This window comes from Theobroma cacao, chromosome 10, assembly GCF_053813885.1.
Source record: "Theobroma cacao isolate CCN51 chromosome 10, ASM5381388v1, whole genome shotgun sequence".
Lineage (NCBI taxonomy): Eukaryota > Viridiplantae > Streptophyta > Magnoliopsida > Malvales > Malvaceae > Theobroma > Theobroma cacao.
In genome coordinates, this window is record NC_142648.1 from 22,927,297 (window position 1) to 22,954,947 (window position 27,651).

The following is a 27,651-nucleotide window of genomic DNA, read 5'->3' on the forward strand; positions in this document are numbered from 1 at the left end:
TATTTGTTAATTCACAGCAATATAATAAGATTCATTTCTTACTACTTCAATTCTTTATAAAACCTAACTTGCATTTGTTTTTTCCCCATGCAGAGGCAATTCTAAAATTGCCCAATCATCAGAGGCCAACCTTGCTAAACAATCTTTACCTGCCCCTTGATACCAAGAAATTCTAGAATTTGACTCCCAATTATGCCCAAAATTGCCTTATATATTTTGTTAACAGGCACCAAGATGCATTAAGTGCTATAATGTCAACTTTTATTCATATAGAAAGATTTGCAAGAACACAATATCAGATCTTGATCTTAATTTTGTTCATGGGTATTAACTCCTTATTAACTGGGCAACAATGAATGTTACTTTTGTTGTTATGCACTCAATTTTGTTAAATGGAAATGAATGCTTTTCTTGATTGAGTGTAGATGAATGAATACAATTATGCACAACTATAATATGTTCTTCCACTTTGTACTCAAAATTCTCACAACCATTTCTTACAAAAAAAATTTTTTTACCTAAGCACAACGCACGGGATAGATTCTAGTATCTCTTTAAGCAAAAGTACATTTCTCTTTTGAGTACTAGCTTTAACCAATAAATCAACTTTTTCATAGCTTCCCATCTCCACATATTAAAACCAAACTCATTTAAAGATCTAGATCACTTCTCTCTTCCTTTTCCATTGCAACCACCATTTGAATAAAATCTTCTTTGGAATTCTCAAATACCATATTACTAACATCCCATGTTATTGTAGTCTCTATTAGATTGGTATTAGAAGTAAGATATAGATCCAAGTTTTATGCAGATTCATCAATAACTTCTTTTGCCCATTTATTGTTTCACAAAACCTTACCTTTTTTACCTTTTGACAATTTGTTTTTGTTGTAACCTTGCTTACCTCTAGGCCTTTTGATTATACTTCCATCCTCCACCTTATTTGTTAACTTAGCATCACTTTCATAAATGTTACCTCCAGCGTGAATCATAACTTGCGATTTATCATCTCTAATTTAGTCCCATCTTTCTTTTTCAGTTGCAAACAAGTCCACAATCTCTTCACCAACATCATTCTCACCCAAATACTATTTTGGGGTATCATATCCACCTCCTTTAAATCACATAACCTTGTGGTATTTGATGTAGAATCCTTGTAAAGAGACCTTGGCCTTTCCAACTATTCATAATCACTCAAAAATTCTAAATTTAAAGGACTTTTATCCAGACAAGAACACTTCGCAGAATAAAATTCTCACTCCTCACTACATATTATAATAGCATTATTTCCCAAACATTCTTAACTATTTGGATTCGGACTCTTATCCCCAACATTTACCGCCCTCCTTTCACAAGAGTCTATTTCGACATTCTTTCCCTCATTCACACTATTTGAAGAGTTTTTCTTTATGATAGTTTTCAGTACCTTCTTTCAATAAATGTGTCTAAATCTAAACAACTTTATTTGAATTTTGACAATCTTTCTCCATCTTATCCCTCGATCTAAAAAATAAACAAATTTAAAAATCTCATTGCACTCCTAAATCACGTTTGAATTTTAAACCTCCCTGTACCTCTAAATCTGTAAATAATCATGTAAAAATATTTTCCATCAAGATATCATTCTAATTGCCACCATTATTAGATTTATGCCTAATCCCTCCACACTATGTCCCTGTAGGACTTTGGCCTCTTTTTCCAGCTCTTGATTTTGAATCCAAATTTGAATTTAAAATTGTAGTTGGGATTTGGCACTCACTAATAGGACATGCCCTATCATTGGAGCGAAACGTTCCTTTCCTCGTAACATTCTGCTCCGACTGCCAATTATCACCTGAATCCGGTGCCTTTAACACGTCCAATACCAAAGTACGGATTTTATATGAGTTATCACTTACACATTATGTTGTGAAAGTCAAAATGCAGCTCACTTTCTCAACTTTAACAAGTATGCACCCAAAATCAAATTTGCTCAAAGGCATTGTACAAGCATCCAATGTTACAAATTCACCCCATTTATGCCCTAAAACTTTGAAAAGATTGTAATGTCAGATATGCAATAGAACATCTTCTACTTTCACCCAACAAAAAAAATTCCTGTTACACTAAGTTTTCATCATAGGCCACTAAATTACTCAACCATGGTTGAAAGCAATTCGAATAATCTTCAATCAACACTTTCATAATCTCAGTATCACAGAAGGTAAGTAGTACCTGAAATCCCCCCAATGGTCTAACTGTAATCTCAATTCCTTACATCACGAGGCCTTTCTGCAAGTAACCGATTGAACAACCATCTCAGAGGGTCGCAATGCAATTGCATTTCAGCTACGCATAGTTAGTTTTAAGAGAACAACTCTAGGCCTTGTCCTCTTCTTTATCTTTCACTGGAGGTTCCACCTTAGGCCTACTTCCAACATGCACCGGCCGTTCACTCTTCATAACCTCCTTGAAGGTTCTAGGTAGGCTTTGATCTACCACTAGTTTATCAAAAAACAGCAAAGGCATTCTTCTGCTTGCTGTATATGCCTCTTTAACCAGCAGTTGTCTCCCAGCTATGTACAGCTTAGTACCACCCTTAATGGCCGGCCTTAGCTCCCTTTCCTCGCTAAACCTAACAAAAGCAAAATTATACCTTTTCCTAGACGCACTTTCTAACACAAAAACATCCACCACCACCTCGAATTCGTCAAAAAACCTCTTTAATTTCAATCTAGGAAACTCCCTTTGTGATATTATCCATGAAAGCTGTATACAGAGATTTCTTCCATTACGCCAACTCGGATTGATCACGAATCCTTGTGCCCTGAAATCAATATCCCTAACAATCCATAGCCACTTCTCCTCCTCCATGCCTACCTATATAAAATATATTTAGGGCCATTGGTGAACATAACTCTGCAATAACGGGCAAAGGCTGCGAAGAGGCATCCATTGGGTTAGTGACCTATCTCCACCTACAACATTAACCCATATTTTGAGCCATTTGGGTTGCTAACACTTTCTATAATTGCTTGCTTTTGAACCAAAAACAAAGAAAATGGCATATACTTTATGCCCTGTCAACATTGTTTTTCTTTCTCTATTTAAGCAAGGAAATTATTGAGAGCATATGAAAGCAAATATTGCTTTAATGTCTGTGCCAATCTTTCTTACTACAAAATTTTTCTGTCTTTCAAAAGAGAAAAATGACCAAAGAAAACTTACTCATCATTAAGGATGAAATGCTTCTTTTAATTGGTACTTTTTTTAATCCAAATGTGGCTATCAAATATGTTAATACCACAATTTTATATCTAAAACCGTAGATAGGAAAGGAGTAAAAACAAGAAAAGCATAAGAGACCTCATGTATTTCAAATTCAAATCATTTTTTTCAAAATTAAAAAAAAAAACGACCTTGCCTATTTATTGTTGGCTTTTTGCTAGGAAGCATCATTATTAAGACTATATTTCAAAATAGATTAAATTATGCAATTAGTTGCTATATTTTGACAAAGTAATAAATTTAACCTTTGTATAATAATTTGTGAAAATTAAATTCTTATATTTTTTAAATTAACAATATCAATCTAATTATTAATAGTATTAAAAAATTTCTATTATTTATGAAATCATGGTATTTTATTACTAATGTGGCATTAAATATGATAATCTGTTAATAATGATATGATTCAAAAATTTTATTTTTTTTCTATCTCTCAACATTCTTTTCCTAAATCCAAAAATCTATTTGTCATTTTGATTAGTTATTACCTATACCAAACATGCTATTATTAAAAAATTAACTGCTTTGAGCCAATTATCAGCTTGTACGATAAAGACACTTGGTGTTAATCAAAAATAATAAATTTAGACTCCATTTTAATTAATTTTTTATTCAATATTTATTTTAAAAACTTCTTAAACTTTTTCAAAAAATTTAAATAATTCTTTTTCATTATATTTAATTAAATTCCTGTACCTTTATTTTAAATCAAATAAACTTTTATAATTAAAAATTAATTAATTAGTATTCACATCAAGTGCCATTTTAATGCCATATGCTAATTAATTATAACAGAATATAAGACGACCATATATGACTATATTATCATGCCACATCACTATCTATTAAAATAAATTAACTTGTCACATGAACGTTACAACATAAAAATAATAAATTTAACTAATGACAATTAATCAACTGTTAATAATAAAAACATATTTAACTCAAAATAAAATTAAAAATTTTAATTAAACTTTATAAAAAATAAATTTATTTAAAATTTTCTAAATAACTCAAAAATTATTTTAAATATTATATCAAATAAAATGAATAAAAAATAAAAATAAAAAACAAATGCATAATCAATCAGACGAAAATAGCCAAAAACGACATTATTCTAAGAAAAGTACATATACCATCGGAATCCACCCAACAAGAAGTATATAGTAACAAAAATATTTGAAAAGGAAAACAACAATAGTATACAATGAATGAGAGAGAGGGAGCTACTTGCCATTTGGACACTCCAACAATGAAGAAAATAACAGAATTAGGCTTACCAAATAGGCTCCTGATGGATGAAAAATGGTAAAATTTTGATGCACCCACTATATAGCTTCTATACACTATCAAGTCACTAAATCTTAACACCTTATTAATGAGGTATTTTGAAAGAAATAAAAAGTTGATATTAAAACCTGATACCGTTTTGAGTCCTTATCAACCTTTTATTTCTTTCAAAACAATACCTATTTATGAGGTGTCAGAATTTAATGGCTTACTGTATATAGAAATTATACACTGTCAATGTATCAAATATTAATCCACGAAAAATTACCTTACAAAACAAAAATTTGCCCCATGCTGTCGGGGGAAATTCCCTTTCCATTCTGCTCCAACAGCCAAGCATAAAATATCACATTGCAGGTGAATAATGTGCATACAAACTGAGATATGCTGCAAAAATGGTTCAGGGCTACCACAACCCAACCAGAAAAAAACACTTCCAAACTTAACCCAATTTTGCTTTCCTTCTTTATGCTATCAAAAAGGACAAAAGAATGTGGATGTTAATGTACAAAGAACATCAAACTTCATACTAGTACTAGAGTTATTTTCCTTTCCTCACCTCTTTTTTGGGGTACCGCAAATATGATCCATCTCTGAAACATAAACCCCCACGATTTACAATATATGCTATAAAAGAATTGATCTACTAAATGAAAATCGCCATTACCCAACCATACGTCAGACTTGCTACAAGCTTTATGCACCTTGGCAATCCTTTGTAACATTCCAAAATGCTTCTGGTATAGGAAACTATACAATACCATCGTAACTGTTTCACACAGAACTTTTGCACCGACTTCAGAAAGAATCTGCTCTTTTTAGTTCAGGCAAAAAAAAAACCAACACACTGCAGCAAAAAGATGCTTGGCTCCCACTTTCAAACTATCCATGATGACAAGCCAAGAGTTTCACCAGATGCACATCTTTTGCAGGAAAAAAGTTGCTCAAAAATGTAATGAATGCACATTATTTGAGCTACTTCACACGAAATTCATGTCTGAATACGGTTAGATTCTGGGTGAACTTGTCTCTGTTCTTTGAATCTAAGCTTCGAGTAACATCTGTCATAAGTTTGTCAAAACAAATGGATAGCCTCTGATGTTGATCCACGGGCTGCAAAATGATGCACGTGTCATATGATGGACACTAAAGGAAAGGAGTAAGATAGGTGAAAGTGAAGATAGTAATAGAGAGACAGAGAGGAACCGAGGAAATTTATTAGTCCTAAGCTAAAATCATCACTAGAACTAAATATTGTGGCCATTCACAACATGAAACCGACGGTTAAAAGAGTATTGCAGACAAAAGTAAAATTCTAATAAGTACAACTTGAAGTCCAGACAGCATCAATTCCCTCTTCACAAAAGATTCATACAGCATAATTTAATAAAAACAAACATCACAAAAATTGCACAGCATAATAACAGTGCCACCAACAGTAGTAGCAACCTCTGTCCTCTCTGTTAAGAGGATTTGAGTAATTTTCGGTATGTCAGAATTTCTAATAGTAATTGTTCACGTCTAAAATAATAGATCACAATCAAAATTCATGTGTTTGTCAAAAATTATAAATTGATGCAACCACAACTGCAACTTTCTGCAATAGCACTGATTTTTAAAGGATACGCCACTTCATACACAACAATTATGAAAGATCCATATAAACTTTAAGGTTTAGTCGACACACTGAAAAGTAACTGTACCCTGGCTTCATAGCAGTGGAAAAGTTACTAGCATCCCTTTCTGTTTCCTAATTTTTAATTTTGACCTCAATCTAAGACATTGAGCGAGAAAATTTAGAATAAGGAAAACTCTAAAGTTTAAAGTATCTATGACCCATTCAGGTTTCATCCATGAAAGATGCTACTCCAGAAGGGTCCTTAAAAGCCATTCCAAGCATGGTTCTAATGTTATGCAAGGTCGAAGCATAGGCGCGGGGGGAATAAGGATGAATTGATGAAAAATATCTAATAAAAGGAATATTAAAGTTGAATAAAATGATAAGGATAATGAACATGAAAATTTAAAAATTTCTTTTCACGGTTAAGTGAAATTATTGGATATATAAAAGATTAAATAAAATTAGTCTAATTACTAACTTTTTTCAAAAAAAATAAAGAATGGAAGTTTCACAACCTTAAAAAACGTTGAATTTAAAAAAAGAGAAGCCCGACAGAAAATTAAAAAACGAAAAGCTATAATGTACAATTGATTTAATGTACACAACATATATACTTATATACTAATTAGTTTAGCTTTTTTAATTGTATTTTTTTGTCTACATAAAAGGCAATAATTTCACATATAATTAATGTCAACATGCTTGTTTGATTAATTCAAAAGATAATATCATTTTAAGAAACTAAAAAAGTTTAACGAATAATAATTATATAAAAAGGGGGTAAATTTTCTATTGAAAAAGGAAAGAAAATCAAATTACTGATTGAATCCAAAAGCAAAAATGTTAACAACTTGCCAAATTTACCATTTCATTGTGAAATTTCCTAAAGGGGAGGGGGAGGGGGCCAATAAATTCTCAGTGGGCCGAATAAGATTTTACCAATTTTTGGGTGAAAAGATACATATGGCTAAAGGCAGCTTTGGGGAGCAACGGCCCCTGCCACCACCTCTGCCCCAAAGTCAAAGTTTGTTCATATGTATTTGTTGTCAAAGTCCAACTTGAACTAGGATTGTTTCCAGTTTGCTGCATGTGGTTTTGACTAGTAGCCTTTTTATCTAAGGCTTGGTTTACACTGTCATTGATCCTTCATAATCTGATGTTTGGAGACTATCAATTTTGATCCTAAGACAGTTCATTTGAATCAAAATGCCTAAAAACTTAGAAGCTATCTAATGTAAAACCTTTCCATCATTTTATATTAAGTTATATGAAAATTGTCCAGGTATTATGTAAAGGGAATCATATTGTTTTAATGGTAACGCTGATCTTCATTACAAATACAATTTCCTCGAATTGACTAAACAATTAAGCTGAGGAAATATTTAATTGGCAAGTAGCAAGGAAGCCATAGCCACTGAGCATCAGCCATAGAATGTCAACATGTTCTTACATGTAGCAGCTTTAATGAAAAAAGGGTATGACTTTGGCTAATACTATGTTGCTGATCCAATGCTAAGGAAACAAACCTATCTTCAAAATTTCGTTAACACATATGAAATTTGTAGCAACAACTACGTGTAAGCAGAAAATGTCTTGAAACAGCATTAAGAAAATATGTTGCTCATCCAATGGTGAGCAAAAACAAACTATCTTTGCAATTCTGTTTACACATTTAGTCCTTACAACACTAGAAGGACAGAAAAACATGTAGAAAATAATGTCCAAAAAACTCACCTGTGAACCCAAAATTTGAGCTTTCAGATCAGCAAATATCTGCAGAGCAGTAGCAGTTGTCAACTAAATATTTAAGAAAGTTTGCATGAGTGTTAAAATTCTAAAAGTTCAACGAGAAGTGATCAACTCCAAATTCAGTTGAGATTTTGATTGGTTTTTAAGTATCAGCAAGCACATAACAGAACCATATAATACGACATTGCGGCTACAGAGTACTTGCAGAAGGAAAGGAATAACAGATGGGCATAGGTTAACAACAGTGTGGAAAAGAGAAAACTCAATAATTTGAAATCATACTATTATAGATGAAGACAAAATATCAAACTGATTCATGCCCAATATTATAATTCAGTCTTAAAAATAAAGTACAAAGAAAAAATGATGGATTAAATAGCACTGAGAGAGGGAGACAAGCAGAGCAACAGATTCAAATAACAATTAAGCAAAATATTGCAGCCAAACAGAATTTTATTGGTTGAAGACTCTGGAGGAGGGAGGGACAGGATCATACAAAAATAAACTTAGAAAAGAACCATGAAAAAAGGGGACCATGATGTGGAGCAGAACTTGCTGGCCTCCTTTTTTCCGTCTTTAAAATAAACTAACAACAAAAAAGGGAGAAGAAGCACTGAAAGAGAAGAAACATGAAGAGGATTGCAAAGACCAAAATAGGGAATAAAATCTAGATTATCATAGTAGTCAAATGCTTTCTAGGCCAAGGTACTACATGCTAAAAAGGGCAGTCACTTGTGAGGAGATGAGATCAACTGAAGTAAATATCTTAGAAACCAACTATAAAATTCTATGTGATATTTATAGCATAAGCACGTCCTTTTTTCCGTTGTTTGATGGGGGGGGGGGGGGGGGGTGGATAAATAGCACATCTTAGTTTGGTAATAAAAAGTCATAGTTTCTGCTGGTGTCATACATGAACTATCCATAGCATAGCAAGGGGTTGCAATTAGAGCCTTTCAAGTCAATCAGGGTGAGCACCTAGGTGCCACAGACAAACGCCATCTAAAAATCACCTAGCACCTAATCCTATAACATCCTTCTGCAGCTTCTTTCTTGTTGAAGGCCATGGCAAATGCCTTTATTTATGCTGCCCTTCCAATTTTAAATATATCTAGCTACCCTTGTGACATGCAATAAAAGTAAGAGAAAAGGTGAGCAAGCAAGGGGTGTTGGGGGGGGGAAAGGAAAATATACTTATTTATGATAGAAAGCAGCAGGTCAAACTATAAATTCTACCATAAGTTTCTATAAGAACCCGTCTCAATCTACAACTCTCTCATCTCCAATATATATATATGATAACGTTAATGATATGAGAGTTTTACAGACAACAAGAAGGATCTAAGTCATATGGTAATTAAAATGACAACGTTCTTCTATCCCAAAATTCTAGCATAAAGTGATAATAAAAACCACATCTTGATGTGTAAACCACACCATATATCAAACCTGATAAGGCTTAATGATAACTAAAAGCATGGTTGCCTTTACATGGCCCATGGCCAGTTTTGTCATAAACGAACCGGGCCATATGGTTGAACTGGTTCAACCGCAGACCATTAGCCTCTCCAGTCCAGACATGTACATCAAGTGGCATGCAATGCAAATTAGTCAAAAACCAGAGAAGCCGGCAACTTGTTGACTTGGCAAAAATAGTTGTTAGAGACAAGTAAAAGCTATCAAAAATCAAATCATATCTTATATTTTTATGATCCAACTATTTAAAAAAAAAATCGAATATGGGATATAAAAAATCAGATCTACAAAATTTCATAACAGATCTGTCAAAAGTTTTCATAGCAGATTTGGTATAAAAAAATTTCATACCAAGATCTGTGCTAAGCTGCTGGCTTGGGCAATGATATAAATGGAGGAAGAAACTGAGAGAGAGGAAGAGAGAAACACAGTTGGAAGTGATGAGAAGAAAATGAATTAAAAGAAAAACAAAAAAAATATAAGAAAAAAACTAGCTAAATGGAATTACAAAAAGAAATGAGAAAAGAACGAAAAAGGAACAAAAGTTTGGCGTAGCAATGTTGAGCCTGCTCTAAAATCTTCAAAGGTTTGAATTATCATGGAAAAAAAATGAAATGAACAAGAAATTGATCAAATGGAGGCAGCTGGAAGCACTAACACATAATGGAGGCAGCTGGAAGCACTAACACCACATTTGTTATTGATATAATTAAAGGTGAGCTGTTAAGGCATGAGAAGTTGTAAGGTAATTTATGTTGACATCCTAAAGATTAAACAGCTAAATCGAACCATTCAAACAGATTCTCATCCTGATCCGCTTATAGAAACACCGTGCATGACAATGTTTTCTATCCTTATTTTTCACATTAATAATGCTATAATTTTACAGACAGGACCAAGGATTTGAGTCATACAGAATGATAATGCTAACACATTTTATTCATGTTTCCTTACCAATCTTCACTATACAAATTTCTAAAAATGTTCCATAAGTATATAATTGTGAAAAAAAATCAATCATCTGTTGGACATAAACTTAAAAGAGGATTTAGCAGATAAGTTAAAGGAAGTATCAGCAAATCATCACCTGCTCACTGATAAGAACTAAGCTCAACATAGGCCTGCTAAGACTCCATTGGTTGCCACAATCCTCAAATAAAACTATCTCGAATAGGGTCTTTAATATCTGTAATGAAAGAACAGAATGTAATTGGACTGTCTAAAAAACAAAAGATAGGGAAAGAAGCCATCACGAATATTAATGGTTCAAACCACAATGCAGGATTGATGCCTTATAACAGTAACTGATGTTAGCCTTTAAAGTTCAACTTTCAAATATTAATTATGGCTAACATTATGTGCTATGTAAAGTAGGAGTTAATCTCTTAATATTACATGAAAAGGAAAGGCCATTATTTCTTGATTATATTAGCAAGTTACCAACATTACTGATTTCACGACCTAGATTAGGCATGCATAGCACAATCTAAGCGCATGAAGAGAGGGCCTTTTAACTTATTTATTTGTAGACAACCAGAAATGAACATGTACATTTTGGTGCATAAAAGACTCACCAAATTCCAAAGCAAAATAGGTTTTTAACATCATACTTCAAGTCCATCAAGCATAGTATCTTGAATTTGAGGTCATCTTAGGTAAATTCTGAACACATCTTAGGTGAATTCTGAACACATTGTTCACCCGGTATTTCACATACCCTGTTTCTTTCTTCTTTTCTTGACCAGATATGGCCAAGACTATAATTCTTCTAGGCAATTTGGTAACATGCATAATCACACAACTAAGAATGATGAATTTGCGCTTTCATTCAATTTAATAAAGGTAAATATTTTATTCAAATACATCCTTTTTCTAGTTTAGGATATGTCACATTTCTATATTTTAATTTTCTAAAATCATTTCTCATCAAAACAATGGTGTAGCTTGTATGTATGACCTCCATATGGTGATTCAAGTATTTGATTCAAATCCCTATTTGACTATCATCTGAAATTCACATATGTCAAAGACTAACATTTTGCTTGGTAGAGGGAATGGAAAAGGGAAAATAGGCTTTTTATAAGAAAAAATAAATAAACAAGCAAATATATATATAACTCACAAAAAAGACTTTTCTTCTCATATACATTTGAAATTGAAGATAAATACCAACATAGAAAATACTCACAAAATCTATAAAGCAATCAAACAATGCTGAGAGAGAGAGAGAGATGGCATTTTAAGCAACCTTTTTTGTACATGTACATACTGATATTTGCTGAATGTTACCTTAAATCAGAAGTAAATTAAATCTCTTCACATAGCATTCTCAAAAATTAAAAAAAATAGAATAATTCAAATACTTATCAAAATCTTTATTATAAAAATAATTCACGGTTTAATCTGTCACAAAAATAGCACTTATCCGCAGTAAGAAATAAAAAAAATTATCTTAATAACAGATATTAGGTTCACAGGTTTCGTTTACGAAAATCTATATTTTATTTACAGAACTTCATACAGTAGACCTAGCACTGAAAAAGATTTAGTGGACTGATCATACTTAAGTAGCTTTTTTATAAGATTTACTTATTAAATTGATAACTAAATACATTATAATTTCAAGAGTTCATAGTACTTTATTTACAAATTTATAGTCTTCATTAATAGACTTGAGTCCACATGATTATGGGCTTACAAAGCATTTGTGTTACTGCAAGTCAATCTCACATTATGTATGTTATGGTAGATACATAAATATTTCATAGGATGCAATGCGATACAACATATTTCACAAGATAGACTTGAAAAAGTTCTGAAACAATATGACTCTGTATAATGTACTGGAGCCAACTTTACATGATACATCAAGCTCTTAAATAGCACATGAATAAGATAACAGTGGAAGAAAAATCATGCTGTAAAAAATAAGCTAAGCAATCGAATGGGACAAAATGTGCAGAAGATTTTTGTGTTTGAGTTGTGTGGTATTATGCACCAAAACAATAAGATGTATTAAGAGTGTATAGAGAACATAGAGAGGAGAATGAAACAAACCAAAACACACAACACATGTACTTCTTAACACTAAGTGCAAATAATAATGAGGAAACATAATATATTAGGAACTCCATCACTTACTTGTGGAAACAAACTAGGACAGTCTGCAATATGCTGGGCAAGTTTGACAGCAGCTGGTGAAGTGGGTGCCTCCCCCATAGTGATGTTGTTGAAGTAGAAAGCAGCCAAATTATCAACAGCAGATGCACACTGAAACAAAATGTTTAGACTCTGAGATTGAGTTTTAAATATATATGTGGTATAAAGGCTGGGGAAAGGAAGGTGGTTAGGGACATCAGATGTAAAATTTCAATAAAGAACTCAGTTAAATTCTAGTTTTGTGATCATGAAACAGCTTGAAAAATAAAAATAAACAGTTCTAGCAATAAAAGAAGAGCAGGTAAAGATCCACAGAATTCACAGCAAGATACAAACCTGTGATGAGATATTTGTATCCAGGCCTTTTAGACCAGATTCAAGGGAACCAACAATATGCATAAACGTTGCAGCATCCAAATTCAATATAAAACTAATGTGGCTGTTGAATAGAACCTCTAAGAATGAGAAATAGGCCCTCGTTAGCTGCAAAAGAATATGTAAACAATATGATATTGCCATTCATTCTAGTAAAATAGTTCAAGACATTTACATAACAGGACGATAAAGAAGCGCTAATCGTGCCTCAGTAGATTTTTACATAACAGGCTGATCCACTATTAGATCTTCATCATTTTTATTTTGGGTGCTTGCTTACAAAAGCAATGTTTGTTCTTTTCCTTTTTCTTTTCTAATCATCAATCAGTTCTCAACTTTCTTTTCACTGTCTAATGCATGTATTTTCCCTTAAAAAATCTCTTCCTCTTCCCATCTACCATTCTCACACCTCACAATAAACCAGTGGCTAAAGTTTACTATTAAAACAACAATCCATTTCAAAGTTCAAATTAACTAGCATTGGAATTTAAGAAAAGAAAAAAAAATCTACAAATTGAAGGTAATGTAAAAAGATATAAGTGAAACCATGATTTGATTCATCATTTTTTCTAAGTGAGAAAATTGCAAAAACAAAAGGAAAAGAAAACCAACTAAATCTAAGTTTGGACATCCAAATTTATTAGTGAGAGAGACACATAGAAGAGTAGATGGATAAGAGGAGGAACAAAGAGAAATGTCTATTATTGAGAGATTTACAGTTTTTAAAATTTCAATGAAAAGATTGAGCCTAAAAAATTGAGAACTTTAAATCTAAATTGTTTTGGGAATGGATAGTAGAGAGGACGGCAGACAAAGCGAATGATACAAAAAGATTGAATAAACACTATGAAAAATTAGAGAAAAAAATTTGAAGGGTGACAACATCATAAAGAAGGACCAAAAAAGTCCTTTTAGGTGAAAAAGTACAAAAGAAGTGGTTGAATCTGAAAATGATGGTAGTGCATCAGTTGTTGGAGCATTTACATCATACTGTTGGCTGAAGGATGATTAATATTTTAGCTATCCTCCTTTCATAAACATTATTTGTTTCTGCTCCTCAAATTTGGTGACTTGTTGATGCTACATTGATACACACATGCTCGTGCATATACAAATATATAAGAGAATCCACAGAAATGTAAACATCAACCAAGTCTACCAGCAAAATTACCTTAGTCACACTTTTTTTTAATTGAGATCCTTAATGAATCAATATATAGAAAATATTTGACTTCTCAACTAGTAAGTGCACAAAGTTCAAGTTCTTCAAACGCAAGTTTGCCAAAAGATTTACTACTGATTAGACAGACTCTTCTGACAATAGAATTGTGAAAGACAGTTTGCAGTGGAAACTCAAATGAAGAAATTGCACTCAAAATCTTGCATACCTTTCGAAATGCTAATATATCAGCCAACGGAATTGACAATGTCATCTTTAGCGCAACATCAAGCGCATCAGAGAGTGCTCTATCACCGTAGAGTTCAAACACACCAAAGTTTACATAGTTTCCAGCAAGAGCTGCCATTTAGTAAAAAATGACAAGTTAATTTGTGATTTGCTGAAATCTTAAATAAAACACAATAAGCAACAAATACAATTTTGATGGTACCAAAAAGAAGGTCAAAATTAAATTCCTGAAGTAAACGAATACTTAATGTTGGTAATTAGTAAAAAAAAATACTACGATCATATAACAGAAAACCAGTAAAAGGAAACTTTGCACCTAAATTATATAATTTTCTTTAGAATACTCTAGCGCCTTTTTTTCTTATATATGTTCATATAAGCTAGTTTTAATATCGATCCCACTTCCATTGTAGAGAACCTTAAAGAGTTTAGAAAAATCTAAGAAACCATGAACAGTATGGGATAATGAGATGATGGCATGATCCAAAGAAATGAATCGTCTTGGGCAATATGGGATATCTTAGCCTTAATCATCTTTTCTAGCTCTCACTTGAAACTATTCTTTCAACTAGTTTCTTATTCAGTATCAACTAGTAAACCCAATCCCAGAAAATTAGGAAAGCAAAAACAAGTAAAAATCAGCACATCATGGAAAAAGACACAAAATCCAATTATAAAACTTTCAGCTTTGAATGGAAATGAAATCTATGAAGAAATTCAAAAGTTCAATGGATATAAACAGAAACTCAAAAATAACAGTTACCCTACACCAAAAGATGAAAGAGGAAAAAGAAAATAGGAGGAAATTGAGCAATGCTTGAGGAAAAGGACCAAAAAAGGAATTCCATGCTGCTTCTGGACTTGTGTTTTAATTTGGGGAGGGGGGATTTTGAGGAAGGGAGTAGTTGGAGGCTGGTGCATATGCTTTGAAGAGAGAAAAAGGCAACAGTGATATGAGGGACTGTACACGTAAGTGCTGAAACAAATTATATAATACATAAAAGTAACATATATTCAAGCTGGGCCACAACTTCAATTCTAGTGTCCAGGCACAGTGCAAAAACTCTTCAGCCTGATTTTCTTACCAGGAGCCTGCTCAAATATTGGACTCGGCTACTAGGATGGTGGGTTGCTAAGCCTGTGGACAGCTCGACATTACATGTTTATAAATCTTTCAGAACTGCAAAACTTCCTAAAAAGATCAACACTACATGCTCGACACAACAAAACTTCTTAAAAAGCTAGCTCATCGTAACATTTAAATGTATACACTAATGAACATCTATATCAAAAGAGAGTGGAAGCACAGAAAGATAAGGAAGAAAAAAAATATAAAAAAGATAAAAGAACAATACCAAGCTAATGAAACATGTGCACAGTAAATATAGAAAAGTATTGCTGGTACTCCAACTAAACCCAAAATAAAGAGTGCCTTAGACTTTATTGATCTTCAAGACCTAAAAATTAGCTTTACACAGGGTTTGCCACTCCTTGGTTCAATTTAGCGTTTGGAGTCTTCATTGATCAAAAAAATAAATAAATAAATAAATATAACAATTGCAGGTTCATATTCTGACCTCTTGCTAGAATAGTTAGTGAAATCCATATTCCCTTGTACTTGAAGGCATATATATCAGCCGGATTAGGCAAAGATAATATCCTTGTCCCATATGCTACAAGTAGTTTACTGACTTCACGGAAAAGAAGAATCCCATTAGGAGACGATGAGTCAAAAGTCAAGCGTTGTGCTTTGTTCAAGACAAACTCAGCCATGAATTTTAACAATGGGGTGGTAACCTGCAGTGTTAAATGAAACAATTACATACCCAGGACTAGAGTTTATGGGCCTGATACTAATGCTACAAATGCACCACATATAAATAAATATTAAGATGGCTAAAAGTAAAAATAATAAAATAAAAATACAAAGACTAGAAAAAGACATGCAGAAGTTACAAGTAACTCTAGTTCACAATATCGTCCGGTCATTGATGAGGTGAGACAATGGTGGAGCAACTGTAACAACCAAATTACACAAGATAGAAGCAAAAAATAGTTTCCTGAGTCCAATCTTAAGTAATACTCATCAAAAATAAGTGGGAAAAGTTTTTTGAAGGCCCAGGACAGACCTAGCTTTAATATTCTGAATTCTCTGACAAAAAGAGTACAACAAGATAGAGTGCTAAATAGATGAACAAGACAAGACCACAACAAATAACAAATCCAGCATAGCAGCACCTGAGAAAAAACTGGCAGAGATGCCAAGAGTAGCAAAGGTAGTTAGGTCATCTACAACATTGCCTCACTAATATGAGAGCAAAGTTGTTCTATTAATGGTAACACATCTGCTAGAACAAGAAAAACTTAATTGAAGGATCTTCGAGCCAAATGTATAAATGTGTAAACAAAAATTGCTACGTTGAGACCCTAATGCTATAACAAGAGTTAAGAATGTACCTCTGGTGTGTCAGTCCAGTGAGTAATGCCTTTCAAGATAAGTGGCATGTGCGCAGGATATAGCCAATCAAATAGAAGACCATATGTTCTACGACTAAGGAATTCAAGAAATGAAAAAATACATTATTTGAGGAATTGCCTACATTTAGAAGAATTCACGTATTGCACATAATACAAACCTGTTTGTGGCCATCGCAATACCTCTAAGATCCCTCATTAATCCAATTAAAGCATACTTAACTGCATCAGTACGAAATACCGAATCAGGTGTTGACTCCAGACTGAGAAAGACCTGAAGCACCACAAAACATTATTTTAATGACTAAAGTGTAAATGAAAAGATAAATAATGGAAAAACAACAGAACAATATCATGTTAAAAACCATAAAAACAGAGAATTGGCATTTATGCACTTTAAGTCATACAATAACAATTTTTATGCTGACAGTTTTTTTTTTTTTTTTGAAAAGCAAGCATAATTTTATTAATAAATAGTTGAAATACAAATTTCAACAAAAAGAGGTCCCAACACATAGCCAATATGAACCAATCCAGAAGGACAACTCCAAGTCTGTTACCCCATACCTTATAACAATTAACTAATTTAAGTCTAATGAAGCTAGAACAATCAAATAACAAGAAGACAACCCATAACCTCAACAAAAGCACACAGAGCTTCCAAAGAAATTACAGAGGCATCCTGTCGAACATCCTTATAGCATAAATGACAACCCATTAAAGCAGATACTACTTGCATTTCCCATCCCCCAAAAAGCAGCCAACTTCATCCTTCAAAGGTTATGATACGAATCATAACAAATATTGGTACCAATAAGCATATGTAAAGGGGATTATCATGTCACTTTGTAAAAGAGAGAGAGAGTACTTGCAAAAGAGGTTCCATTGAAGACTTGAATTTCACAGGGCTATCCTCCATGAATATCAACCAACCAATGGTGTAATAGAAAGTTGTCCTGCTACGGGAGCATCTATATTCTTCTAGGAAAGGAAAATGCTCTCTCTGAAATAAAGTTTCAAGAAATAATTTCATCATCAAGAATTCATGTAAAACAAACAAATTAAAGCAATTAGACAAAAAAGAAATATGTTGTGAGTGGAATTACAGTATGATTTGCAATTATAAATTTAACAGTCTCCAGCTTCAGAAGCAACTTTCCAGTCATGTATCTGCCGAAATTATTCATTGGTCAAACAAGCAAATTACTGAATTGGGAAGTGCACGACTTTTATCAGACCAAACAACAAACAGCTTTAATTCTATTAGACAAAAACTGAGAAAAGCTTACCCAGATGCCAGCTCCAAGAATAAACTTAGAGTATGATCAATGACTTCCTCACTCTGAAATAAACAACAATTAAGCTAATGTATCGACCATCGGCATGATAATACCAAGACGTAGCAAGAACAAAACACTCACCTCTGTGTAGCACTTTAGATTTGTAGCTATCTTCCCAACAATCACATTTAACAGTAATAGGTGATCATGGAGTCCAAGCAGCTCAGATAAACGAGCATATAACTGCTGTAACAGAAAGTGAAAGGCTCAACTAACATACAAACCACTAGATTTTACAAAAAATAAAAAAGAACTTTTTTTACCTTAGATGAATGCATTGCTTGATCACCGACATAAGACTTGCGAAAATGCTGAAAGAAGGTAAGAATTGCTCGATCAAGTCTTTGTTTACTTAACTCACCATACCTCTGCCAAATGCCAAATTCATGGAATCAATGACACAAAATTGTAAAATTCAAGAAATATTGTTCGTGGATTAATAATAATGCTTCAATGCATAACAAGAGAAGGCCACAACATGTTCAGTACATGTAAAGGATCTACCCATTAAAGTGGGTGATTGAGAACATGATTAATGGACCATCAAGAAAATAGATAAGCAGATGTTCAATAGTAGGTAATAGTCTTTCAAGTTTAGTATGGAAGGAATGAGGGTGCATTTGGTGCACAGGATAATGGAGGATGGATAAAATAAGGTAAGTGGATTTTATTAGATACTATCATTCCATCCAATATTTGGTGTGTGCAAACCTACCCTATACCTATCATCCTAGCCCATAGGATTAAAATAATCCTCCCCTTTTCCATTGGATTAAGTCATCAGATGTTCAGCCCTTCAACTTCCAGTATATAATTTTGAAATAATAAACTTCCAGCATATTAACTAAAAACAATGGTGACAAACAAAAAATTGCCATGTCAATGAAAACATTGACCCACAGGCAACAATAACAATCATGCCACTTCCATTCATACAACAAATTAAGCTTAACCTCCTCAATGAACAGAACTTGCATATCAAAGCATGGAAGAAAATCAAACATTTTGATCCCAACAACATCAATAGAGCCTTACTATTAATCTAACCATTCACACAACAAAAGGCAACAATCTATAGATAATAAAATGGTTGCAACATCTTATCCTTCAAATTTCAAACAAATTATCCCCCTATTTTCTAGAATAAGATAATAATAGTAATATTTTTCTTTTGATGTTGCACCTAGGTCTTCCCACATTAAAACATGCTAGAATTTAACACTATACTCCACAACAGTTGCAATTATAGATCCAAGAATACAAAAGCTATACGTATTGTTAAGCATCCACCATAAACCAATTAGCCATAGGTGAAAAGGCATAACCTTAATAAGGCTGCAACAAATCATCAAATTAAACTGATGTGGGTAATAACACTTCTCACATGTAGGCCAAATACTAACAACCGAAATAAATAAGCCTACCACATTGACAACTAACAACAAATAACAAATAACAAAAAACAAACAGAGCAAATCAACTTGGGGTGCCATGCTAGGCATCCAATCTAAAACCAATCAACAATAGGTGAAGAGGCTCAAGTTGAATATAAGGCCACAACAAACACTATTAACTGTGAGATAACACCACTTAACCCATTATTCTTGACAAACACTAAACATGCATCTTACACCACTCAAATACACCTTAAGCATTACCAGCCAAATTTCATTTCAGAACTTTGCCTAGACGTGCTTGATGCATTAGAGATCAAACATTACCCCTACCCATTCACAAAGACCATTTTCCACTCATCACCACCCCTTAGCATGGCTGGTAATGACTTTTTAGATCAGATTTAGAGAACACCACAGAATCAGTAACTAACTGAATATGTTTCCTAAACAAGGTCAGGAAACCAATATTTGATGGTAATTCTGTAAGTGGCAAGCCAACCTCACATCATCGATGAACAATCCTGTATAGGAGCAAGGCTAGACAAGCACCAGGGATTATCATCTCATGAAATAGGCATCCTACAAGCTGGCATGTAAGCTAATGCAGCTCTAGAACCAAATCACTTGCATGTTAGAAAATCATGGTTTGCAGTAAAACAGATGGCAAATCAGCGCTAACCAACTCTTGAGATTCTTCTAACAACTGCTAACCTTCAAGACCTTGTTATAGTAATTCACCAATCTGGTCATTCTACACAAAGTCATAAACTTGCTAACTATAAGATAAAAACCTTTACGTCAACTACTCTCAGCTTCAAACTCCTCCTCAGATAAAAATCATTTATATTGCTACAAAAAAAGGAATGAACAGCTTTATTTTAACAACTTTCTTTTGTAGGTTATCACCTCTAGAAAATGCATAAGCATTAAGCTTAGTGTGAAGTTCCATGTCATGATTACATTACCAAGGTTTGCCCAAGAAAATATGAGCAGTATTCATGAGCACAAGATCACAGAAATCATTATCATCAATATTACCACTCAGTAAAAGTCTAGGATGCTCCTGAATCACAGAGTTAGCTTATTCTCTATGGGAAAAATTGGAAAAGCAAGTGTTGTGACGTGAAACTAGTCCATTTTATTTGTAAAAGGCTCACACCATTTAGAAACTCAAAAACAAAAGAGTATTATTAGCCCAATTTCGTTATAGGAAACACAGCAGATTAAAAGAAGGTTTAAAAGAAACCCAAATAACCAACTAGACCATGAATTATTAGTTCAAGATTAAGTCCAAAACCCAGGAATCACGTTAAACCTTATTTCTTTTCCCCTCCCCCTTTAGAACACACAAGCACACCAGCTTCCTCTCATTGTCATCATCTTTGTGATGGCAGCAGGCTGCCAAGATGAAACCACTTTGATCATGCCACTTCATCTTTCTTCCTCCCTATTTTAGCTTCTTTGTTTTTTTTTTTTTTGTTTCCTTCTCTCTCATTGACATACTTAAACCTTTTCTATCCTTACCCACCATGGCACCAACAATCTAGAAATCCTGTCTGCTGCCAACAATGTTGTTGGCATGCCATGAACACATGCCTTGGGCTTTCCACTGTGTCAAAATAGATCCCAAACCCTTGTCTCAACAAAGGTAATCAACTTTTGACAAGTCCAAGCAACATAGTTATACAATCATAAGGGGAGAAAAATAGAACTTCAACGTCCAAATCATACAACTTAATTTATATATTTAATTAAAAATAAATATTATCTAAACTGAGTTACCACTCCTGGTATACCTGACTGTGTAATCCACTATCAGTGACATTTATTAACTGCAGAACGCGAGCTGAGAGTTCTGCATCAAGCACTTCTTGTGACTCCATACTGCATGAAAGAAATGTAGCAGAGATCGATAACTCTGAAGGATGCCAGCCAAGTAAAACTAAAAATACCATCCCAAAAGTTCGAACAATATGACTAAAATGTCCACACAATTTCATATTAACAATCAAGTGACCAAAATTTTCAAGAAAGATCAATTAAATCGTTCAGTTAGTTAATGTTAAATATGCCATATTAACAACCTGATATGTTCATATTTGACTTAGTTTGCAATTTTTTTCCCTTTTTTTAATTCTTCTTTCTCCTTTTTCAGTTTTCTTCTATCTACACTAACTACCACAATTTTCTCTCTTCATTCTGATTTCCCCTTAAATCCTTTCTTCTTTTATACCTCTCTAAAATCACTCTCATTGCAATGTCCTCAAACCATACACCCTCTATCTATTATTTTTTCCTTTGCATACTCTTCAAACCTAGTCCAGAAACCCCAATTCTCCAGCTCATAGAATCTCAGATGTCTGGACAGATCTCTCCCTTTAAAGCTCATTCCCACAGGGAAACTTAATTATGTAATTACTTTTTGTATTTAATTGAATTTTTAAAATTATACCCAGAAATTTGCTGATTTAATGGAAAACAGAAGAAACGGAGGACAATATAGAAAGATCTCCATAACTACAAGGACAAAGAGAAAACCCTCCAACTGTGTAACTACCAAAATCAATGTCCAGGATGCTAAAAAGTTGGTTCTAGTCATTCCAAATCCCACCCTTAATTTCCTAGAGAGGCTATAAGTTAAAACAGTAATAAAAGCAAGATCTCCTGATATGTTCTAACAATAGAGTTCTTCTCTGATAAACAGGTTTGAGGGAATTGACTTCAAAATCTTTTTTCATTCATTTCACTTGTGAAACGACCACCAGGAATCTCTCAAATTTCACTTGTGGATATTTAGGTGGATCAATTTTAAAAATGGGTTTTTTATTTATTGGGTCATCTCTCTTTTCTTTAACATGAGATATTTTTCATTTTCATTTCCTTCTGAAAGAAAGCAAAGATAGGTGTTGTTGTATTTTGTGGTTGTCTTTCAGTGAGCTAAACACAATTGCTATTCAGCTTTCATTAAAATTCAAACTACACCAATATTTCAGTTATTATTAGTTAACTTTTCAATTTTTTTCATTTTAATCAAATTTTCACATTAGAATGTCAAATAAGCTGAAATGTGGCATTCATGTTAACACGTGACACTGATGTGGCAACTAATTTGATAAATTTAATGCCCACTCTAAAAGAATGTGATCATTATTTCTTGAAAGCAGTCACATGACTGCTACAATTAGAATGTTTGGGACATTTTGGTTATTGGGTCAGACTTAAAGGAATAATGTAATTTTACAGTTAACAAAACTAAAATAAAAAGTAAATAATTTCTTACCTACAACCAGTACATTGTTTTATCTTAAGAATGGCAGCAATAATATGAACAATCCAAGTGAGTTTAGCTTCAATAACAGAGAGTTCATTTTTATCACAGGTCTGCAATCTTGCTCTTTCCTGCAAAAGTGAATTAAAAGTATTGAATAGAGTAGAACCATCAAGTGAAAATATCTGTCAATATGCCAACTCCAAAACGAGGCCTCACCGATAAATTACCATACCGTGTATGACTGCAGAATAGGCTCCATCATGTTTATTATATACAAGCCACTGCTTTCATACTGCAACTCAAGTATATAAAGAAATCAAGAAGCCAATAAAATAGTATAATAAAACACAATTCAAAAGAAGATTAGGAATTAAAAGTATCAGATCCTCTGCTCATTCTACATATCACAGTTGATCAGCATAAGTTTTGTAAGATGTAATAAATGCCCTTTGACTTTTTTTTTCCTTGCAATGAAATTCTGAAACTTTTTCCCAGCTACTAAAGCTTAAAGGTTTTTAAATACTTAAAAGAAAACTCATAAATTCTAAATATGGCATTCATTTGGAGACTTCCAACAAGGAAAGACATGCAAATCTGAGATAAGGGAGCTAAAGAAATGCTTAAAAAATCCAGACCATCTTCAAACAAATGAAAGTAACGAGAAGAAATAGCTATTAAACCTGGAATCTGCAAAGGTAAGGAAAGCAATCCAGCTGATCCTGAAGCAGTTCAACATTATCCAATGGATTCTCAGAAAGATCATCGGGGAATCCAGCCTACAGAACACACAGAAAAGGGAAAATAATATTCAAATTATATCAATTAATCCCAAAGGCTAAGCAAGAGGCAAGATACCTGCACGGAGTTGAATCTTGATGTGAGAAAACTCTCGGTGATCTTAGGAACAAATTCATCCAGCAAACTTGGAGCATCACCCTTCAGATATGGAACAGATGACACCAATCTGGACCATAGCCCTAATAGGTAGTATACACTGCTACTGGCCCACTAGTACAAAAGTATAAACTTAATAAGCTTCTGTTGCAGAAGGTATTATGGATCAAAAGTAAATGGTTCAAGGTTCTCAAACAAATGGTTCACAAGTAATGGCTCAAGGTCCTAGAAAAATAGTTTACAGGTTGTTGGAGGCCTCATTAAGCCACATAAGAACATAAATTATTTTCCTAAATACTTGAAGTAATAAACATCAATCAACCTGCCAGGATTGCAAAGACTTCAAAGTGAACTCAGCAACCAATCGTATCCAATCACTATAGCCCTCCACATTCACTAGCTCTGACAACTGTGACACAATTTTACAAATTTCGTGAACATGAGCATTAATTCTTGTTATTGCAAAGTAACAAATCAAATTCATTTACGAGTGTCATTAAGTAACAAAAACACATGATCCGCCAGCATTGCAACTAAGATGATAAAATCAGCTAGCAATTTAATGGTTCAGAATCAGAAACAGAAAAATAAAGCCAAAAATTAACAAATAAATCACACAATATGGCAAACTCCTGCTTATATCAAAATCATCACACATAAAAACAGGGACAGTTGAATTGCATCAAGACTGTTTACAAAATTTTCTGCAACTGCATGGCACATAGCAACCCCTGTGTGCCTTAGAGCCAAAAAATATGAATGAAGGCTACCACACAGAGGCATATATGGACTTGAGTAGAATCACACAAGAACATAAATCAAACCAAAGGAGATCAGATGAATTGGTTAGAGATGATTAATCAAAGCCACTTTAGCATTCGGTTCCAAAACTTTTATTAGCCATTTAGCTTCTACATCTCAACAAAATATAAAATTAAATTTTAAACCAGTGCTAACAACAAATGGCATAAAAAATTGCAAAGTAAAATAAGAAGATTTTTATTGTCAACAACTTACCAAAAGATTATCACGTTCGGTTAGTTAGCTTCAAGGCATTCAGCACTTAAACCTACTTCACCAGCCACACAAACTGAAAAATATACTCTGTTAACCATTCCATCGAGACTTTTCCAAAATGGGTAAGTGGATGTTTGGCCCGACTTATGGAAGAGCTTTTCTACTACAAAAGCAGAAGCAATCTGTCTGGCTCTCTAATTTTTAAATGTCTAACTTATGCAGAAGTCCATTTTGGGCTTTTAGACAAAGCTATAAGTCAAAGCTGTTCCAAAATGTACTAATCTGTAGTAACAAATACTTAATCAGATTTTTTACATTATCACTTTAACCTTAATAATTTATAAAATTATAAGGAGAATTATATTATTCCACGCTCATCTGTTTCATGTGTTTCAATTTTTCCACTTGATTTCATTTTGTTTTAATCTGATTTTTTTTTTTCTGTTGACTTGTGTTTGCTAGAGATTTTTTAGGAATAATTTGAGGAATAATTATTGTATTTTGTGTCTGATTATTAGGGCCTAATATTGTGCTTTCTATATTAGTGATAACTTCCTATTTTAGGGCTGTTTTAGGGTTAACATGTATATATATAGGCTGCTGTGAAAAATATTTTTCATGACAGAATAAAAACTCTCTTGTTTTTTCCTCTCAACATGGTATCAAAGCTTCTATCGACTAAAGAAGCTATTTTTTTTATAGCTCGGCAATAGGGGAATCTTGTGTGCTACCCTTGACAGCTGCCAGAAGCCTTGCTTGACTGGGTATTTTGCAAGTAGTTTGTGCATTTTTTACTGCAGTGTTTCAAAGCATGGCTGATGGGAAGAAAACAGCTGCTTACAATAAGATTGGTTTGATCCGTGAGAATCCCTCATTACAAATCAGTCCCACAAAGCTAGATGGAACTAATTATCTTGCGTGGTCAAGATTTTATCTATTGTTCATCCAAGCTAGAGGTCTGAAAGATATGTTACTGGGAATAAACAAAAACCAAAGGTCACCAGTCCCACCTACAACCGGTGGGAATCTGAAAACTCTCTTGTAATGTCATGGCTCATTAATTCCATGCAACCTCAAATTGCCCGAGGTTACCTGTTACTAAATACTGCATCTAAAATTTGGAATGCAACATCTCAAACCTATTCTCAAGTGGGCAATGATGCATAGATTTATGAATTGCGGAATAAGGTGCATGAGACGAAACAAGGTGAGATGACTATTGCTCAATACTAAGCTGAATTGAGTGGTTTATGGCAGGAACTCAACTATTACCAAGATTTCCAAGCAGCATGTTCTGAAGATGCAGCCAATTTTCAGAAATTAGTGAAAAAGGAACACATATATGATTTTCTTGCTGGTTTAAATATAGAATATGATCCAAGGTCAATCAGACAATGGCCATTTACACTGTGATTATTATGGGAAGACAAGGCATACTAAGGAGACTCGTTGGAAGCTGAATGGTCGACCAACTAGGAGTCGTGGAGATGGGCTCGAGAAGACCACAAGCTAACCTATCCGAAATAGTAGAAATACCTAGAGAGAACTAATACTGAGTCTTTCCAATGAAGAAGTACAAACCCTAAAGCGTCTTTTGTCTTAGCTTGATTCTCAATAAACCACAGTTGCTTCCTCCAATTTTATGGAAACAGGTACTACTTTTCTTGCCAATCTTGATACTCATAATGATTCATGGATTATAGATTCTGGAGCAAACAAACATATGACAGGCTCTTCCAATAAATTTTCAACTTATTCTCTATGTTCAGACAATGATAAAGTCCGTATAGCGGATGGATCTTTAACCTCTATATCTGGAATAGGTTCAATCAAAGGTACTCCCGCCATTAATCTCTTTAGTCCTTCATGTTCGTAGTCTTCCTAGTAGCCTTTTATCTGTTAATTCAATTACAAAAGCACTTAATTGCAAAGTTGAATTCTTTCCACTTATTGTGTTTTCAGGACCCAAAAACAAGGAGAACGATTAGCTTTGGTAGACTACAAAATGGCTTGTATCTACTAGAAAAAGGTTGCAGTACCTCGATTCCTAGTATAACCCTAGCCCTATTAGGAGAATCTATGAATATTAACCAAGAAACAATCCAGCGGCATAGACGATTAGGACACCACTCTTTTTCTAGTTTAGAAAGATTATATCCTAGTTTGTTTAAACAATGCAAGTTGGATTTGTTATTCTGTGATGCTTGTGAATTAGCTAAACACACCAGACATTCTTATCCTTCAATTAATAATAAGAGTTTAGTTCCTTTTAAGACTATTCATTCTGATATGTAGGGACCTAGTCGAACAGTTTCTCTATCCAATTACAGATGGTTTGTTACCTTTATCGATTGTTGTACTAGATTAACTTGGATTTATTTGATAAAAGCAAAGAATGAGGTTTTTTCTTGTTTTCAACCATTTCACAAATTGATTTGTGCACAATTTGATGCCAAGGTTCAGATTCTGAGAACTGACAATGGTACAAAATACATGGATGGTATGTTTAGTGCATATCTATATTCCAATTGGGATATGGTACCAAACTAGCTGTGTGGACACTAGTGCACAAAATGGAGTGTCTGAAAGGAAGAACAGGCATCTATTAGAAGTGGCTCAATCTCTCATGTTTACTATGAATGTTCCAAAGGTTTATTGAGGCAATGCAGTACTTTCAGTCGCATACTTTATTAACAAAATGCCCCTAAAAACACTTAATTTTAGGAGTCCTTTAGAAGTTCTACAAGGTAGTAATGCATATATTGTTCCTTCAAAAATTTTCGGATGTGTTTTGTTCACAAGAGGAAAGTAGGTAAGTTAGAACCTACGGCCCTTAAATGTGTGTTTGCTGGCTACTCTGCAACTCAAAAGGGATATAAGTGTTATCATCCACCCTCAAGAAAGTACTTTGT

At 33.5% G+C, this 27,651-nt stretch overlaps 1 protein-coding gene across 2 annotated transcripts in view; it reads right to left on the reverse strand.

Moving 5' to 3' along the window:
• Positions 1–4,826: 4,826 nt before the first annotated feature.
• Positions 4,827–27,651, reverse strand: part of LOC18586961 (ARM repeat superfamily protein) — a 30,834-nt gene continuing 8,009 nt past the window's right edge. The window contains exons 10-29 of one of the 2 annotated variants that reach the window (XM_018129453.2): positions 24,045–24,131; positions 23,684–23,836; positions 23,509–23,604; positions 23,061–23,120; positions 22,838–22,956; positions 21,354–21,441; positions 18,424–18,528; positions 18,242–18,343; positions 18,110–18,162; positions 17,927–17,990; positions 17,689–17,823; positions 16,982–17,094; positions 16,803–16,896; positions 15,923–16,142; positions 14,326–14,456; positions 12,899–13,045; positions 12,545–12,673; positions 10,491–10,589; positions 7,913–7,951; positions 4,827–5,670 (exon numbers count right to left, since the gene is read on the reverse strand). In XM_018129453.2, coding sequence (XP_017984942.2) covers positions 5,533–5,670; positions 7,913–7,951; positions 10,491–10,589; positions 12,545–12,673; positions 12,899–13,045; positions 14,326–14,456; positions 15,923–16,142; positions 16,803–16,896; positions 16,982–17,094; positions 17,689–17,823; positions 17,927–17,990; positions 18,110–18,162; positions 18,242–18,343; positions 18,424–18,528; positions 21,354–21,441; positions 22,838–22,956; positions 23,061–23,120; positions 23,509–23,604; positions 23,684–23,836; positions 24,045–24,131 — 2,172 coding nt within the window. In that variant the 3' untranslated portion in view covers positions 4,827–5,532. Of the gene's footprint in view, positions 5,671–7,912; positions 7,952–10,490; positions 10,590–12,544; positions 12,674–12,898; positions 13,046–14,325; positions 14,457–15,922; positions 16,143–16,802; positions 16,897–16,981; positions 17,095–17,688; positions 17,824–17,926; positions 17,991–18,109; positions 18,163–18,241; positions 18,347–18,423; positions 18,529–21,353; positions 21,442–22,837; positions 22,957–23,060; positions 23,121–23,508; positions 23,605–23,683; positions 23,837–24,044; positions 24,132–27,651 lie in introns of both variants that reach the window. The other variant, XM_018129452.2, reaches the window with a different exon arrangement.